Source organism: Brienomyrus brachyistius, chromosome 2, assembly GCF_023856365.1.
Source record: "Brienomyrus brachyistius isolate T26 chromosome 2, BBRACH_0.4, whole genome shotgun sequence".
In the NCBI taxonomy this organism is placed as follows: domain Eukaryota; kingdom Metazoa; phylum Chordata; class Actinopteri; order Osteoglossiformes; family Mormyridae; genus Brienomyrus; species Brienomyrus brachyistius.
Window position 1 is genome coordinate 26381770 of NC_064534.1, and position 18780 is coordinate 26400549.

At 41.1% G+C, this 18780-nt stretch overlaps 2 protein-coding genes across 6 annotated transcripts in view; one reads left to right on the plus strand and one right to left on the minus strand.

The window, feature by feature from the left end:
• The first annotated feature begins 2426 nt into the window (after positions 1–2426).
• LOC125722769 (myogenesis-regulating glycosidase-like) lies at positions 2427–7843 on the plus strand. Of its 2 annotated transcripts, none has more exons than XM_048998974.1 (3): positions 2427–2627; positions 3579–4047; positions 4993–7843. In XM_048998974.1, exons 2-3 carry the CDS (start codon positions 3770–3772, stop codon positions 6782–6784), a joined length of 2070 nt encoding a protein of 689 aa, XP_048854931.1. In that variant the 5' UTR covers positions 2427–2627; positions 3579–3769; the 3' UTR covers positions 6785–7843. The 2 variants fall into 2 exon arrangements, with proteins under 2 accessions (XP_048854931.1, XP_048854938.1); XM_048998981.1 differs by lacking the exon at positions 2427–2627 and adding an exon at positions 2650–3283.
• A 3239-nt stretch (positions 7844–11082) lies between these two features.
• Positions 11083–18780, minus strand: part of LOC125722783 (ceramide transfer protein) — a 44228-nt gene continuing 36530 nt past the window's right edge. For all 4 annotated transcript variants that reach the window (XM_048998997.1, XM_048998996.1, XM_048998992.1 and 1 more), the window contains 7 exons: positions 18492–18587; positions 17654–17786; positions 17501–17571; positions 16899–17027; positions 13746–13875; positions 13510–13646; positions 11083–12682 (listed from right to left, as the gene is read on the minus strand). In XM_048998997.1, coding sequence (XP_048854954.1) covers positions 13519–13646; positions 13746–13875; positions 16899–17027; positions 17501–17571; positions 17654–17786; positions 18492–18587 — 687 coding nt within the window. In that variant the 3' untranslated portion in view covers positions 11083–12682; positions 13510–13518. The remainder of the gene's footprint in view (positions 12683–13509; positions 13647–13745; positions 13876–16898; positions 17028–17500; positions 17572–17653; positions 17787–18491; positions 18588–18780) is intronic.

Below are 18780 nucleotides of genomic sequence, written 5' to 3' on the forward strand. Positions count from 1 at the left end.
TCAGATACATTTTCCTTAACGTTCAATTTTGTAGTTGTGGTTTATATTTTCATTCGTTGCCTAATTTTAAACTCTTCATCATTGCATTTGCAGCTGCTTCATTTTCCTGGCAAATCCAGGTCATGCAAACTGATGCGATTGTACATTATGGGGAGCTGAATTAGAGAGATTTTAAAACTATACAGTTATAAATTAGATTTTCGTTGGACGGATGTCAAATTTGAACTAATCCTTTAAATTGTCTTTAAAATGCCCCTATTTGATGTGATGATACATGTAATCCACTGCTTTTCAGTAAGGGGTTTCCTCACCCTGTCAACATCCTCAGTAGTTCAGTGGGTCGCACTGTAGCCTTAAACTTGCAGGGTTATGCCCATTTCGACACGTGTGAAGTGTGCATGTTCCCTCCTGTGTTTTGTCCCTTTCCCCTACAATCCAAAGAGACAACCTGGCTGGAATTCTGTCCTTGAATTATCCTTTGTGTGTGCTCCGTTGTGATAAACTGGCATACTGTCCTCTTCTGGTCTTCCAATAATGCAGTTTAATTTAATTAAATAAAACTCCCAACTGACCTTGTGACCTGAACCTGTCACACTGTAGTACCTTTATAAACTCAGTCTGCATTTTACTCTCCACTTTAAATAATGAATTATAATATTTAACGATTTCACTTGAGAGCAACATTTTCACCTGTTTCTTTGAGGGATAAAACTGCGTATTTACATACGCTGATTTCCATGAGTTCCAGCCAGATGTGCTGCAGCACAAAGCAGTAAAGTAAGCAGCTGATGAAACCCAGCTTGAGCCATTCCACGTAAAACGAACGCCATTGTCTTCATGGTTGAGAAAGAAGCATTTTTTTGTCAAACAAAATCTGCTTGTTGCTAGGGCTATATGCAACTCAGATCAGAATTTATGATTGAGTATTAGAACATGTATGTGATACTGATAAATCTTGGTTATGTAATTAATACTAGTATTTAACAAATATGCGCACTCACCATTATAACAGAACACTCAGCTTTATTAATAAGTATTACTGTTCAGGCTAGCATCGAGGTATGATGGAATGCATGTGTAGTTTCATATGTTAAAGACCAAGGGATTTTTTGACTACGACTTATTTACAGCGGTTAGACATACACAATGTGACAGACTGACAATCAGCATCAGATTGTGGATTTTGCCAAAAAAACAAACGCCCATATGCACTTCAAAGTACGGATATGCTTTCTTTCCTACACTGAATGAAAGGGGTAAAAAGAAGACAAAGCGCTACATCTAACTCTCTACTGCCACCAAAAGAGTGAAAAAGCACATTCTGCCATCAGAAATGCGTTGCGATTGCCAAGACAGCGTTATGGGAGCAGCTTGACCGAAGTACGTAAGCTTGGTACGTAAGAAGTGCCCATCAAGCCAGTCCAGCTTGTGGGAGATGCTTTAGGAAGCACGGGACGACATCGTGTCAGATTATCTTAAACTGACATCTAGAAAGCCCAAGGTCTACAAGGCTGTAATTGCTGCAAATGCTGAAATCTTTGACGAAAGTAAAGTTTGAAGAACAAATTCTTATTTTAATTTCAACAATGATTATTTCTAACTTCGTCATATATTTCATATTCCCATTTATGTAACTATACTTCCCATTCCAATTTATGTTATGTATGTTTTCAACTAGGAAATTTTTATGTGACCGAAACTGCTTCATGGTAGTGTAGATAAAAACGTTTTCACTTGCTTTTGTCGGTTTTGACCGACCAATCGCAGCTACCAACATATTGGCACACAGAGGATGTCTACACATTAGCATGTGACAGAGATTAGTGATTACACATCAATTCCTTCACCTTGGACAAGGACATCGCGTCGATATATTGACATATAAATATATAAACCAGAAGAGTTCCCAGAACCAAACGTGTTTCAAATGTTGCCAAATTTAACTAGAATACTAAAATGCTACTTAAATATTTCCTTTTCTTGCACAAGAATAACAAACGCTATTTTCAAGTTCCAAAGCAGCATTATTTGCATACATTCACTTTATCATAACATCAAACATTAAAATTACATCCACGAGAACAGCCACTTTTTTAACACCAGATAAAACTAATTTAAGGCCTACGCCAGATAAAAACGTATGCGGTTTACTTCTGAATTTTAGTACAATACTCGTCTCACTAACTTCTTGAAAAATAACTTCATGCATGCTTATCACACATGAATAACGAACTACCGGCTGCCATCCAAACCGCAACTGTTATCGTATTCAAGAGATCAGAAATGAACCAGAAATGTCAGCAATGAAATATACTGCAAGATATACACAGAAACCTAATGCGCAGTGAAGATGACAAAATTTAAAATGCAATAATTAATGCCTAAACAACCCTAAATTCAACGAAACGCTTAGAATTTGAAGGGGAGAACTGAACCGGAGTATGTCTTTCATGTCTGCAAACAATCCGAAGCGTAATTTAGGAGTCAGCGCGCGCACCGCTCCTTCTCCCTTTCGGCTTCTGAGCCGCTTTTCCTTACGTCACTGCACCACGTGATGCGTGCGGACGCGATAAGTTCTCGACTGCGCGGAGCCGCGCGGATTGTGCGCGTGTTCCGCCGCCGGGGAGGTATGCCTTTTAAGTTGTACAATGGCGTCCTATTTACGTGGAAGTATTTGTAATTGATCATAGTTTCATTACGTCGAAACAAATCTATACCTGTTTAAATGCCAAAAGAGAATGTAGTATTTGTGCGAAAGTAGGTGGTCTGTGTTTGCTGCTGCACGATTCACCTGTTGCATTTGCAGGGATTAGCTTTTATGGGATTTAATTGTAAAATAAGATCTTTTTTCTGCTTTTTTGGCTATAGTGGACTTGTAGTAACGGCCCATGTACTCCGTGAAGTGGTTTTCTTAGAAAATCTGTTGAAGTTACATAGAGAAGCTGAGCAGGCATGGTCTGACGGTACCACTCGATAAATTACGAAACGTAGTTGTGCTAATTGATTTCGAGTTAGATTTTTTTAGATAAATGCATTCGCTCCTCCTATTTGTTCTGCGGGGTATGTGAGTCTTTGTAAATTTCATTTGCTTGTTAGCCACTCAAGTTATTTATAGGTTGTATCAGTGCCGTAAACATATTTAATGTGATGCAGACAAATAATGCATCTGATCCCCCAATATGATTGAACTATGCTTGCATCGTGTAAGGTGGCTCACACCATTGAGCAGCTGCAGTTTATTCAGAGCTGCAGGATTATAGGAATATTTCTTCCGATTAAAATGGTATGTTTATTAATGAATTGCTAATGAACAGTTAAACGCTGCGTGAAAATAAAGAGCATTACTGCACGTTCAGATCTGCCTTCTTTAGGCTTGTATGCTATTAAAACCTGAACTACAGCTGATTTATTTTATTAAAATTTGCACTTGAAAATCTATGTAATAAACAGTACAGCATCAAATGTAAACATGGATCTGACTGTATATTTTGCATTTTTGATTGTACTTTTTGTGTATTTGCATATTTTCTCAGCATGCTTCCTCGCTTAAATTGATTTTATATAATTTTCTTTTATAGGTATACAAAAGGCTGGAGAAAATTTAAAGGAAAATGGCCTGGTAAACTGTAAAAAACTTTCTAGTCTTATGACATCAGCACTGGCATCCAAATTGATTTGGGAGCTATACTAGTACATGTTGGTTCCGTGATCTATTTGCCTATTTTTTTTTTTAATGATTTTTTTTTAAAGAGAACCTTATCTCACCACCATGTATCAGGTGGTTCTGGGTGGCGCTGAGTCCAGTAACATAGGTCCTAGAGGAAACGCTGCGGCCAGCAAGCGTAAGAGAGGCAGAGAAGGACACCGTCTGATAGCTGCAGGCATCCTGGGTGTCCTCCTTATAATTGTTGCTGTGGGTGCCTGGTGCTACTACACGGCTTCCCTGAAAAAGGCTGATCAGTTGAAGACCGAGCTGTTGGACCTCCATAAGGATGGGTTTGTCATCCGCAATCAGGCGGGAGCCGTGGTTTTCCGCATGGCTTTCAGGTGTGTTCAGCTGTGACTTTGGTCACTTCATTGTTTATCATTGAAATTAAATCTGTTTTACATCGGTCATAAAATTTATCTGCTTTGCAAAGCGTCAGTAATCTCTTGGGAATATGCTTAACTACAATTTTTTTTTTTTTTGCTGTTTGGCGTTTCATGAATTAAACATGAACTGAAGATGAAATGCTCATTCCTGGTGTATAGCAATTTGCTTTATGCACACGGTAACAGTATCTGCTCATGGCAGTTCAGTTTTGACCGACCAGCTGCAACTACCAGCATGTTGACACACACAGAGGATGTCTACACATTAGCTGGTGTAAGAACATGTCGCAGATTAGTGATTACACAAAGTAGGCAGGCGTTTTCCAACTAACAGGACACAGTGTTTTATTTATACAGCCCATAACGTGTTTTTGATTCATAATCAGATCTGGCCAGCAGATCGATCTTCCACAAAATAAAAATAACGTAACGTCATTCTGTTATGTGCTGGCAAATTTCACTGCTTGCACTGGTGAAATTATACAAAAATGAATTGATCATCTAATAAATTTTTTATGCAGAAATATGGAGATGCAAGAAAAGGTGTGTTCATTAATGCAGTTAATATAATTGAAATAAAAATAATTCTGTCTACTCAATTTTTGCTCCAATACTGCTTCTACCCAAAATTGCTCATGGGTAACCTATAAAAAACGTTTATCGCTATATGCTGCACCCAGTAGTTCCTGGTTGAGCAAAAAATACCTACTCCAGAATAGGAACTTAAAAAAAAAAGAAGGTGCTACCTTCGAGGGACTATAATCAGTTCCTGTGATGGGAATGTGCATTTTTAGATCTTTACTGTTTGGATTTCTTAGGAATTTAAGTTGAGTTTAATACCTGTGACTTGCATGACTCCAAATGTGCTCTATCTCTCTCTTTTTGGCTATGGAAATACAGATCAGGAACCCTTGACTTGGACTCGTGCTCGAAGAAGGGAGTGATACTGAGCTGTGACAGGTCGGATGTGGGCAAAGTCAATTTCTTCATTCAGGTAGTATGGCCCAGGGACACAGTGATGTGCTACAGGGTGCGCTGGGAGGAGCTGGTACCCGGGCGTCCTGTGGAGCACGCCATGGACTACAATGGCTCACACTGGTATGGCGGTGATGAAAGAGCCACTCAGCATTGGCCCCTCTCCATAGCAGGCCAGCAGGAGCCTGAACCCTTTATCACTAGCGACGTCTACTCCAACCGGCATAAATTTGGCGGCATCCTGGAGCGTTACTGGCTCTCGTCTAATGCTGTAGCTATTAAGATCAACGATTCTGTACCGTTCCATTTGGGCTGGGACGAAGTAGCACAGACCATGCGCTTTCAGGCTAGATATCAGGACAGCCCTTACAAACTGCTCCAAGCACAGCAGGGCCATGCCGAGCTCAGCTACAGAGTCTGTGTTGGCTCTGACATCACCTCTATTCATAAGTACATGGTCCGGCGCTACTTCAACAAGCCCAATAAGGTTCCTTCTGAAGCAGTGTTTCACCACCCTATATGGTCCACGGGAGCCCTGCACAAGAGTGAAGTCAGCCAGGAGAAGTTGCTAACATATGTAGCTAACATCCAAAAGTATGGCTTCAATTGCAGCCACCTAGAGCTGGTTGACCGCTACACAAGCAACTATGGCGATTTTGATTTTGATCCCATCAAATTCCCAAATGCCACAGCCATGTTCCTGAAGTTAAAGGCAGATGGAATTCTTGTGTCCCTATGGACTCATCCTTTTGCCAACTATGACTCGGCCAACTTTGGCGAAGGAGTGCGTAAGGGGTTATTTGTGCGAGAGCCCACTGGAAAGCTTCCAGCTCTAGTGCGCTGGTGGAATGGCATAGGTGCAATTTTCGACTTCACAAACCCAGAAACCCGGGACTGGTATGCTTCCCAGCTGCGTGCTCTCAAGTCCAAATACGGCGTAGCCTCCTTTAAGTTCGATGCAGGTGAGACCAGCTATCTGCCTTGGCAGTTTAGCACCTTTGCTCCTCTGCATGACCCTAGTTCCTTCACTCGCCGCTACACAGAGATGGCCATCCCCTTCAACGAGCGGGCTGAACTCCGGGTTGGGTACCAGTCGCAGAACATCTCCTGCTTCTTTCGTCTCATTGACCGTGATTCTGTATGGGGTTATGAGCTGGGCCTCAAATCACTTATCCCTACTGTGTTAACTATTAGCATTTTGGGCTACCAGTTCATTCTGCCTGGCACAATCGGTGGTAACATGTATCTCAATCGTACTGACAGCAGTCAGCAACTTCCAGACCGAGAACTATACATCCGCTGGCTGGAGCTCTCCGCTTTCATGCCTGCCATGCAGTTTTCCATCCCACCCTGGGAATACGACGATGAGGTTGTCCAGATTGCCCAGCGGTTCACAGCGCTTCACGAGACACTGGTGGCCCCCAGGGTGCTGGAACTTGCAGGGGAAGTGCTACATACTGGGGACCCCATTGTGCGACCTCTGTGGTGGATTGCCACTGACGATGAGGCTGCTTATAAGATTGACTCCCAGTTCCTGATTGGCGATGATCTCATGGTTGCACCAGTTCTTGAGCCGGGGAAACAGGAGAGAGATATCTACCTTCCAGCTGGCAAGTGGCACAGCTACAAAGGGGAGTATTTTGATAAGGGTCCCATGTACCTCACAGACTACCCAGTTGACCTGGATGAGATTGCTTACTTTGTCTGGGCACAGTAGGTATCGTTTTGATTAATTTTACATCATAAATTAATCCTCACTGCATTATACATAAAATATTTTGCATAAGCGAATTTTCCCAAGTTCTTTAAAATGCTTGTGCTTAACTCAGGAGAACATAGCAGTTTTAGTATATACATTTATTTGAAATGGCTCACCTGATCAAAGTACTTCCAAGGTAGCATTCATGTGTAATACTTCATTCATTAATTTTTGTTGTTGTAATTTAGGTCTAATTCCCTGTACATTAAAGAAAATAGAGGTGCCTTCCAATTACAGAGAGCCATTTATGTGCCTTTTTAAGTAAAGTGTTTTTATTAATTCTAAATATCCAAAAATGTAAATTGATTGATGGTTTCCAGTCATTTGTAATGTCAAATGATTGACATTTTAAGCATGTAGACTTCTGTTGCCTGACAGATGTCCAGCTGACACCTTGCACTACAGCCGTAAAAGTTATTAACTGGTAACTCACTACATTTTTGTATGAGAGGGTGCACTGTATGATTAAGTGACACATTTTGAGGTAAAAGTATTGGCATATTGCACATTTTCCATGGGGAAAACCAAGATGACTTTTATGGAGAGTATCTAATGGCACCCCCTAACGGGCCAAGCAAAGGCTGCGGCTCTTTGCGAAATGCTTTAATGAAGTGAGAACCGGTTGTGATGACTTTCAGACACCCTAGATTCATTCTTTTAGTCGTCATGCTAATTGCATTAGCATGATAAAGAGGTCTAATGCATAGTGTTATAAAATGCAGCAGGTCAGGTCTGTGATCACAGCAGATTTGCTAGTTGTTTGATTGGCGTATTCTGCCAAGAAAATGCTTGCAGTAATAAGCTTTTTTTGCACTGATTTGTATACTCAGGTGAGGTTTCACAGTAGCTATAGTATATTTGCGAAGTATAAACAAGTTATATGATTTTCAGAATCGGAGCCCATTATATATTTTGTTGCACTGTATGAAATTGTTTTATACAATGAATGTAATTGTATATGGAAAAACATGAATACGGATTTAAAGAAAATATATTTGCACAACCTGTCAAACAGTGTCTTTTTGCATCTGTATATGTACTTAATGAACGTGAAAAGTCTAAATCATCTTGTGACATTTTAAATATCTTTGGCATCGTTTTTCCATTCTAACGATGCGTTTGTGTTCCTGTTGGGGACCTTTGTTTCGCCTATGATGGCAGCTATTTTACCATCCAGAGGTGAGGCTAACATCGTGCTTGGGCCACCCCCTGGGAGACAGGTGTGGGATCTGTGGGTGTGGGAAAAAAAAATATATATATATTTTATTTTATTTAGTTTTCAGATCAAAGCACTTCTTCCCCTCCTCTGCCACTGTTCTCATTACAGGTGTCAAGGTCAGTTCATACTTGACTTGTCTGTGTGCACTTTCCTGTGCTTTTGGGTTGGGGATGATCGCGCTGCAACTTTTGTTCATGCTACATTTGGCTGTAGATGCGGATGGTTGCGGTTGGTGCATGCATACAGCAGTGATTTATTAATTTTTTTCCACCAGACCAAGAGATGGCAGAAGTTTTGCAGCAAATGCAAGCACTGTAGTGAAATGCGTAAACTTTTATGAACAGTTTATTAGTTGGTTTGGGCCATTCAGTAATATACCGAGGTCTGTTGAAATCCTTATGACAAAATTAGCCGGTGATTACACCAAGATTTCAAACTGGCGGAAATAGTGCTGCTTTTAAGAATACCATTAACCTCAGTGTAATGTCTGAACAATATAAAAAATTAGATATGTGGACCCTGTCATACAGCTGCTCACCATACTACTACTAGAACTATTCTTCCTCTACACTTTCATCGTTGACTGCTGATATGTGAAAGTCCACACTGCCACCTACTGGAAGTACCTACCGGTAATCCATTATCTTACACTCGTGGTCTCAACGCACACGATTTCTGCTAGACAAAGATCTAGGTTACACATGCACTAACCGCAGCTGACCATATCCTAATGACGAACCGAAAGCACGTGGAAAAGTGATGAATTGTCCTTCATCTGTCTTTATGCTAGGTCCCTGTCTTTGTTAGTTCCTTGTCTTTATGCTAGGTCCCTGTCTTTGTTAGTTCCTTGTCTTTATGCTAGGTCCCTGTCTTTTTGTTAGTTCCTTGTCTTTATGCTAGGTCCCTGTCTTTTTGTTAGTTCCTTGTCTTTATGCTAGGTCCCTGTCTTTTTGTTAGTTCCCTGTCTTTCTTTGGCAGGTACCTAGTAAAGTTGCCAAAAAGTACCCTTTTCCTGTTATGTACTGCAAACCTTCCAGCACAAAATATATTTCAGACAGAAATAAGGATATAGGGAAGTATGTCTCTTAACAGGTTATGTTTCTCCAACACGTTCTCCTGTTGTGTGGTTTGAAGTGTTAATGCTGAAGTTCTATGCCTGTATGTGATTCATTGAGGGTGTTTAATCTGGCCGTTCATGCACAGTCACATTTAGAATCTGGAATTTATCGACAGTCATTTTGTCCAGCTGTTCGTACGTATGCCTGATAAATATCATTCTGCCTGTGCATACAGATGAACCGTATGCACACGTTTAGGACTGTGCTCACTTTGACGAATGAGACACTCTACCTTAACTGAGCTTGTGCTGTGTGTTTTGGAAATCACAGGCTGAAAAAAGGGCTAAGAATGGTCCTCAGAAGGCTGCACAATAGGCTGACCAGAGGTTGCGCAGTGAAACTGAAACATCTGTTTAAGGCCTCAACAATTTATTAGTATGATGTAGGGCTGCATTTTGCAGTCAGTACAGCATTCATTTGTATTGGGAATGACGGAAATAAATCTTACGCAGTGGCCAGAGGGATTTTGAGCCATTCCTTTTACAGAACAGTGACCAGGTCACAACGTGATGCTGGTGGAGGAAAACATTTCCCGAAACACCCCAAAGTGGCTCAGTAATATTCTGATCTGGTGACTACAGGCCATGGGAGATGTTCAACTTCACTTTCATGTTAATCAAACCACTCTGTCTCCAGTCTTGCTGTGTGCATTGGTGCATTATCATCCTGATACATGGCAGCACCTTCAGAGTACAAAGTTTGAACCTTCAGGTGAACATGGTCTTCCAGAATGGTTCGGTAGTCCTTGGCAGTGACGCACCCATATAAAACAAGCAGTGGGGTTAGGGAATGCCGTGATATTACAGCCCAAACCATCACTGATCCACCCCCATGCTGCACTCTGCTTCTCCACCCTCTCTTGGATGTGGGAAAGACTGAAGGTGGACCAATCAGAGAATAATACATGTTTGACATTGTTACATACTTAAATAGAATAGTAGGCCTATGAGCAAAGATTTTTAATAGCAACCTGTAATATTCCTTCCTATACGCAACACAAGAGCTTCAGCTGTGATGTTGCACAGAATCCCAGAATTTACACCTTCATGGGGAACCAAATTAAAAGGAATGGTGAGGAAACTTTGATACTTGGTTCATTTCATTAAAAAAAGCAGAATGAAAATTTTGTAATTTTGTTTATTTTATTGAACCTTAAATAGAGGATCCTTTAAGTTATCAAGTGCACTTTCAATGGTTGTCAGGCTTGTTTTTAAATCCAATTTTTGGTTGCATATGCTGGGGTTGGCGCCAATTTCATCACACAAAGCTGATGTCCGCTGGTCCTGATAACGTTTTCTGAGCTGGTGGGGATTAAATGTGTTTATCTCTGCCTGTTAAATAGAACTTCTTTTACTCTGTTTTCCCTTTTATTTGCCTTCAGCTTTGCTCATTAAATCACTCACTGCTTTAGTGGTAGTTAAGCACCTTTATGATTTATGGATTACCATTATTGATTTGTGTTATTTGTTAATTTCGTTTATTACCTCATGATTTAGTTCATCTTAGTCACACCTCTTCTTGCTCTGTCTATACTTAAGCCTGCTCTGTTAGTCTAGCACTACCTTCATGCTAATTTACAACAAATTATGTGACAATGTGCAGTTAATCACTATTAAGAGAATTGTGTGACAGCCCCTAGTTCATGTACATTTAGAATATAAAACTAAACATATCCAGTGCATCATGTGGAGTTGCTCTAAATTCATTTTAATTTCTCCTTTAGACAGCATGGGATGGGAATCTACAGAATACTGTGAGTATGTTACTCACCGTTTCATCAATAAAAGTAAAAGCTTCCAACTTACATGAGTGACTGCACAAGTAAGACCTGCGTAGCTGTTGAGTACATCACGTCAATGAAATGCATGAACAGCTTTTTACAACTTAATTTCAACCACAAAGAAAGCACATTACTCCACTTTAGTGTAATCCTTTTAATTACGCAATTTCCAATGACATTACATTAAGTGCAAATTACAAAAAAATAAAACACAAAATACACAACTAAATTCCCACAACTCGTGTGTTAAAAAATTAAAAACAAATACCTCTGTGTGATTTCTGAAAATCTGTAGCCTGAGATTTCCAATTGATTCCATCAGGCTGATTATCGTTTTTATACAGACAGTCCTGTTGATTGCCAAATCACATTTTAAATTGGTTTCAAGGTAAGAACTAATAAAAATATTTTCCACCTTCAGATAAACATATGAATGCACATCTCACCTTTTTTTAAATGCTTATGCTATTATGCTTATTACCTCATGATCGATCATATGCCCTGCAAGGACACACTGAGGCAATTCTCTAGTGATTTAAATGCTATGAAACACACCTCCAACCATCTACTGCTTTCTAAGGCATCGGAGGTTTGAACAGTCTCACAAAACCATTTTACTTAATCGATACTGGTTAGATGTGAAATATTCAATAAAGTGATATGTGACTAATATCCTTTTAATAAATGCAGAAAATAACAGAAGCGCTGCTTTATTTCTGTACTTCTGAGCAAAACAGCTGAATAGAAGGTGTGACTAGATGACATAAGATGGTTAAAATAAGATGGTAGTTAACATAGGGCCGTCGGTGATGCCTTTAGTGTTCGTAAGAAACCAAAGTTTGCCGAGTGGGATAACACCCTTGGAATAAATGTCCTGCAGTGCTTTTAGTTTTATCTTGTGTCTGTTTTCTGTCTTCGATTCCATACTTAGCCACTTGTTCAAAGATCAAATCAGCCATCAGATCAGATTTTGTTGAATAATGCTGACTGCAGCTGTTGCATTTCTCTCTCTCTCAACATATCTCTGTGATACATTTACAGCTACACAAGGTACGAAATGTAAACATTTCTGAAAGAAAAAAACAAAACAAAAAACATATAAAGCTTTTCAGTATCTCCCTCCATCAGACCACGCGTGTGATCTTCACCAGAGACGGAGACGAAAAGGTAAGGTCGAAAGGTCAATAACAGCCCTAAAGTCTAGCAATCGAGATAAAAAAGGTAAACACATTTCTTTAGAAAAATTAGCAGCATGGAAAAAGCCATGAGATCAGTGATTGTAACAAACCCGAAAAACAAGACAAAAATTGACTAAAAACAATTATAAGTGGACAACATGCACAACTGATATTTGCAAAATATTTTTATATAAACTATAACCTTAAATATGTGTACGTTTTTATATTCTGGCAAAAAACAACATGACTATATTTGAGCAAATGATGCACACTACACTAGTTTTTGTGAAGCGATGTGCGAATTGCTTATCAGCTGAGGATGGTGAGAGCACATATGTAAGTGCTGGACTTTGTGGAAGTAACTGACAGCACTGAAAGTTCTGGAAGAGCTCACGGCTGAGGCTTCTGCTGCGGTGGGCACAGGGTCCGTGCCACTTCATGCGGGGCTAAGAGTATGATGGCAGGTGGCACCCAGGGTGGTAGAATGTTCACCGAGCTGGACATGCCTCTCTGCTTGGGTCGGGCACCAGAAGATAATGATAGAATAGTGGTAGGAGGGCACTACAAGCCAGAAAAAAGAGAGACCATCAAGAATATACTTAAGACTATGTGCAAATGTCTACTTTGAGCTCCTGAAATAGAAGCAGTCCTCTTGCATTCAGTCGAGAATTTTATAGCTGCAGTTCAAGATTCAATGAATGGGTATAACAAGAATTACATGAACAGAATTCAAAGGGGCTGGATTCCAAAGGTAAGGAAGTCCCGTCTTATTGTGTTTTGTGTGTAAGCTGTTTGTGTTTGTTTTACCATTAGTACTGAGTATCTCTCTGTTTATTTGTTCATTTCAGTTTCAATCTTATCAGTTTCTATGTCTTTTGTTATTGTTCCGCACTTTGGTCTGTCAATGTATTAGACTTTGAAAATGAGCTATACAAAAAAAAACTGCTTCACTGACTGAAGCTTTCATTCTCATCCAAAAAGAAACATTTTATGTTGCAGTTCTCACTGGTTTTATGCCAGGGTATTCAAAGTCAGAGGTAAACCAGACCATAAAGCTCTTGAATATTTGGATTATTTCATCTAGGTTTCAGTTTAACATTAGAGGTCACACTTGAACCAAAATATTCTTGCCATCCAGGACACACACACCACTGCTTGTGTAATTACAATGAAAAAGTTCCTTGGCGTTCACCAAGACAGAAATTGCACAATTCAAAGTTTTATTACAAAGTCTAAGTGTGTTTGGGGGATATAGCCTAAAGGGTGAGTAACAGTGCCTGTCTGTAAAAATGGCCTGATAATTAAATAAATTTGAAAACCTAGAAGCGATTAGTTACATATATGTGTGATGGATCATGCAGCCTGTTTTCACTAGAAAATCCATGTACCTGGACAAATCAGAAGAGGATTGACTTGCTGGCCGTCTTCTCCTGGACGTATGTGGTAAAGCGCTTGAGAAATTTTGGATACTCCCGTTTGGCCACTGCCCGCAGGACGCTGGCTGGGGCCCAACCACCAGGATTCACTGTGAACATAAGAGCAGTATGTCTAATCAGCAACCCCCCCTGTTTACTACAAAACTACCCTAGATAACCCACTACGTTGCTAACAAAGCACGACTTACCATTTGCAACATAGGTAATTTTGCAGAGGATGTTGTCCCTACAAATCTCTTTGTCTCCCTCTGGTGGGCTGACAAGGGTTTGACAGATCATGGCAACGTTGATTTTGGCTCGGACACACCTGTTAGTGGGCTACAAGCACAAAAAAAGACAGGAAAACATTCAACCTGTGTGACAGGATACACATTGTGGAGGTCAAAGTCTAGATTGAAATTGCTAAGCTGAGGTGTTTGTAATAAGATTAGCATCCATCATAACCAATGTTGACCATCCTCGTCAAGATGAGGAGAGCTTAGCTGAACTGAATCTGTTCCGCCTCCAGCAAAGGAGACTAAGGGGGGACATGATCCAGGTATAGAAGATTCTAACAGGTCTGGATGCTGTTCAGCCAAATGGCTACTTTAACATTAATTTAAATACTAGAACTCGTGGCCATTGGTGGAAATTAGCGGAACATTTTAAACTGAATTTGAGGAAGCACACAGCGTGTAGTTAGAGTATGGAATAGTATCTCTGTTTGTGTAGTACTAAAATCCTGAGTTAAAATTAGGAGCTAAATAAGATTTTAACAACTCAGCTATTAGTTAAGTTCTCCCCAAAACGAGCTTGAGGGGTCAAATAGCCTCCTCTCGTTTGTAAATTTATGTTGTTTTTATGACCATGCCGTAAGCAGCTTTGGTTACCAGCTAATCCTAGCATGATGTGTCAAGAAATGCAGTTGCATAAGCAGCCCGTATTCATAAGTGCCAATTGTTCTATTTTCTGAATTTCCTAATGGTAAACCTCAGTGTGTTTGTACGCGTGGGCTGGAAAAACAACAGAAATACCCAACAATATATTGATACCAAAGTGCCACTTTTTGCTTTCAAAACAGCTTCAGTCCTCCAGGGAATGCAGTCATACGGGTCTAATGCAATGACTCAAACGTTATAACTTTTTCCATCGCTTCAGGTTCAGGATTTGTCCTCCTTACACCAGCGTTCCCTGTAAATCAGCACTGGATACACGTAGCTTGCTGAATGGCAGCCCTGCCTTAAATTTCACATCTGTGAAGCTTGCAGCATTGTTTTTGTTGGGAATGTATTACAGAGATGCTGAATGAGTTTGGAGGTATCTTAAGCCAGTGATTCTCAGCCACTGTGCCGTGAGCGGTTGTAAGGTGCACCATGGGAAATTATCCAATTTCACTTAATTGGTCTAGAAAACCTTTTTGAAAATTAATTATTATTTGCAAATAATATGCCATTGTCAAGTGTCTGTGCTGTAATAGTGATGTATTCTAAACAAACAAAGCTATTTCAACATTACTCCCATTTTCCAACTCATATACTGTCAAAACTAAAAACTGAGACAGAGCTGTTGAGGAAGAGCTTCGTGTGTGTGTCTGTCTTCAATTCCTGCCAGGATATCAGCTTTGTGTTCATCCAAACAGGTTCAGGTTTCGGTCACGCCCGGCTCGTCCGATCCTCGTGTGTGACACGCCCCCTCATCATCCACGTGTGCTTCCCCAATTGTGCCCAGCTGTATCCTGTTGTTTCGCCCTGTCTTCTCTATATCAGTCCACGTCTTGCCCTGCCGTTTGTCTGTCATTGATGTTAGTATCGTTGCGATGTCCCGTTCTCCCTGTAGCCGTCTTCCCCTTAATAAAACCCCAGTTTTCCTCCTTATTCTGCCTCCCTGCCTCGTCCTTCCCTGCCTCCTTCCCGCCAGCCTGCCCGTCCGCAACCGCAAACTCTGACAGTTTCACAGAGTATAAATAAATTGAGTGTATTTCCTCATTACTGGGCTACAGAGTGTCATTTTGTAACATGTTTGGTTGGTGACGTGCCGTGGTATTTTTTTAATGTAAAAAATGTGCCGGGCTCAAAAAATGTTGAAATACACCAGTTTCCCAACCCAGTCCTCGGGGACCCCGAACAGTCCATTTTTGCTCCCTCCCAGCTCCCAGCCAATCAGGAACATCGGATACCTGGTACACGTGCGTTAGGTGCTGAGAGGAAGCAAAAACGTGGACTGTCTGGGTTCCCCGAGGACTGGGTTGGGAAACACTGAAAAACACCATCCTAAGCTACACCGATATGCTGTTTAGCGCATGCCTATGCTGTTCACTTTTCTCCTATTGATTATTATTTGCTTTTCTGCAATGCAGTATGTCCATGTTTGCCATATACCGTCATATTTGAGGGTTGGTCCCCTTCACAGACGAAATTATTTAGCTGTTCAATGTATCTGACCAATGTACCCGACTGATGCAGCTGCAATTCAGCAGCAGACTTTGGACTCTGTGGAACTCATGTTGCCTTGAAAACTCAAATCTCTGATGATCAAATGCTGTTGCCATTCAACCTAATACGACTCGCCCTGATATCTGCACTTTTTATTGTGATTTAATCGCGCACTATATTACATGCATATCCATCATTCAACTGCTTATCAGCTACAGGCTGGAGGTGGCCCTGGAGTCTAACCCAGGCAGCATGAGGCACCTGGTAGGATGCCAGTCCATTGCAGGGCACATACAGGCAAACGGTCATAGGCTATAAGCAATTTAGTGATGCCAACTGCAGGAGGAAACCAGAGTACTCCAAGGTACCTCACAGGTAAAACATTCAAACTCCACACTGAGGATTAATTCCCAAATCCGAGAGGTCAGCTCAGGAGGAGGTCACATATGCAGATTTAGATAGATAAAAAAAAAAATAGAATTTGTTTTACAATGCCCCCATAATACTTTACAAATTACAATTACTGATGTGTTATTTAGCACAAAAGTGGATTATAAATTCCATGAGGATTACTGTGATTAAGACAGAAAAATGTCGGACATGTTTTGGAACTTTCTACATACTGAACATCGTAATGTGAATATTAACTAAAATTTACTGGCTACCTGCATCCAGCAGGTCTCTTGTTTTCTCTAACAGCAGCGTTTGCATGGCAAATTCTATTCAGCTCAATAAGAGAACCTGCCAGCGTATAGCAATACCACACCAAAGTGCTGTAGTTCTGTAGATGCAAGATTTGAGGAAAAGCATCCCTGTGCACCATCCCTGTGCACCATCCCTAAGCCTTACCACAGTAAGGCAGCGCTACGTCACGCTTGCATGACTGGGGCCCATCTTGTGAGAAAAGGACTTTTTGACGGTATCACTCACCGGGCTGCTGTCATGATCCACAGAGAAGTTGCAGACTAGCCATGTGTCTGGGTCGTTCTCATTAGTGGCCACGATTTTCCGGATTGCGGACAGGTAAAGCACGTCTCTCTGGGAGGCCGGCCATACACGCTATAAAAGAGGCCAAAATATTTATCTGGGAACTGAAACTGAAACTGAAACATCAACCACCTAATAAGCAAAAAGATCAATGGGCTGATAACAAAAGCAAAAACATGTTACTGAATATATTCCTATCCTACTGAATGTGTGTCCCTCCTTTTTCATTCATCCATCTATCCATCCATCTATTTTCTGTAACCGATTATCCTATTCAGGGTTGCAGGGACTCAAAAGACTATCCCGGAAGCCATGGATGCAAAGCTGGGAACGACCTAGGATAGTGTGCCATCCCATCGCAAGGTACACTCACATACCATTCAGTCACACATGCACACCTACAGACAAGCACAATTCAGTTACAACAATCTACCTGTAGCAAACATTTAATTCCTTGTTTTGCAACCATTTACTGGATAAGATGAAAGCCATTTTGATCTGTGATTAACAAGTCATCCAAAAACACAGCTTTAAAGGTACCTTACCTTGTGAGTTTGGTAGACAATAACGGCATTTTCGGACAACGTTTCCACCACAGTGAAGTTCTCTACAGTCGCTGAAAAAAGAGAATGCTTATGCCACATTCCTGCCGCACAGGTTACCCATACGGAGGTTGCCAGAGGGTGAGGCGAACTTACTCTCCCAGTCGTTTCGGACATCTGTGTTCCAGAAGTAGTGACAGACCTCATGGCCGGTCACTCCTTTCACAGCATGTGTCGCTTTCAGGGGGTCCAGGACGATTCCATTCTCCTCCACCTCACGTCTGTACACCTGAAAGCAGCAGGGTTTCGCGTTACACTCCCTCGAATCTAACTCGTGTTTCATTTCCTGCTTTGGAAACATGACCGGCAAGCAAGTAAGAAAACATATCTTGTATGTTTTAGATGTATTTGCAAGAGGTGCTCTGGTTTCCTCCCACAGTCCAAGAACATGCATCTTGGTAAACTGTCGTCTCTAAATTTCCCAAAATATGTGTGAGAGTGTGTGGCTGTGGCCTGGACTGACATCCTATCCAAAGTCCTCCTTTGGCCCATGTTTCCTAGGATTAGGATGGATGGATGGATGGATGGATGGATGGACGGATGGACGGACATATGGATGGACGGATACAATAAACACAAATAGTTCCTGACTGCACTGCATAACAGCAAAATATTGAAAAAATGAAAGACCTAATCCTTTTAGAACTGAACTAGACCAGACTTCCTGCACTGTTCTCTATGTGTTCTATTACAGTGTCCATGTTCTGGATAAACTATTCTGAATGACAAACATGGCTTTATTTTCAGAGCAGACACCCTTGTACAGGTCTTAACAGACAGGTGGTTACTTCTGAGTTTACCACTATGTCCCTCAGCATGCGGTACTCATGAAAGGGGAGGGGAGTTATTGCTGTTGATTCTGGTGATATTAAGCCAGTTCTGAGCAACAAGTAATTAAGAGAAAGTACATGAGGTCAACAGTGATTGATCTCACCTTCATTTCCCCCTCCTCCACTACCAGCTGCCAGTTAGCATCCCCACCAACATCCTGGAGGGAGTAGGACATGTGATTCCGCACCATCTCTTCCACCTGCAAACGCGAGAGGAGAAAACACTAAAAAGCTCAAACGGCTACATAATGAATGCTTTTGCCTTTTTGTGCTTCTGCATGCCACTGGGGAAAGATTTTTCTAGACTGGGAATCTAGAAGAAGCACTCTCCCATTAATAAAAATCTGACCACACACCAAGCAAGGGGATCTAACCGGGTAAAGCATTCACATT

Coding starts and splice junctions, on each gene's coding strand:
- LOC125722769 (XM_048998974.1), top strand. CDS start 3,770: ATGTATCAGGTGGTTCTGGGTGGCGCTGAGTCCAGTAACATAGGTCCT. Junction 4,048..4,992: donor GTTTTCCGCATGGCTTTCAG/GTGTGTTCAGCT, acceptor ATGGAAATACAG/ATCAGGAACCCTTGACTTGG.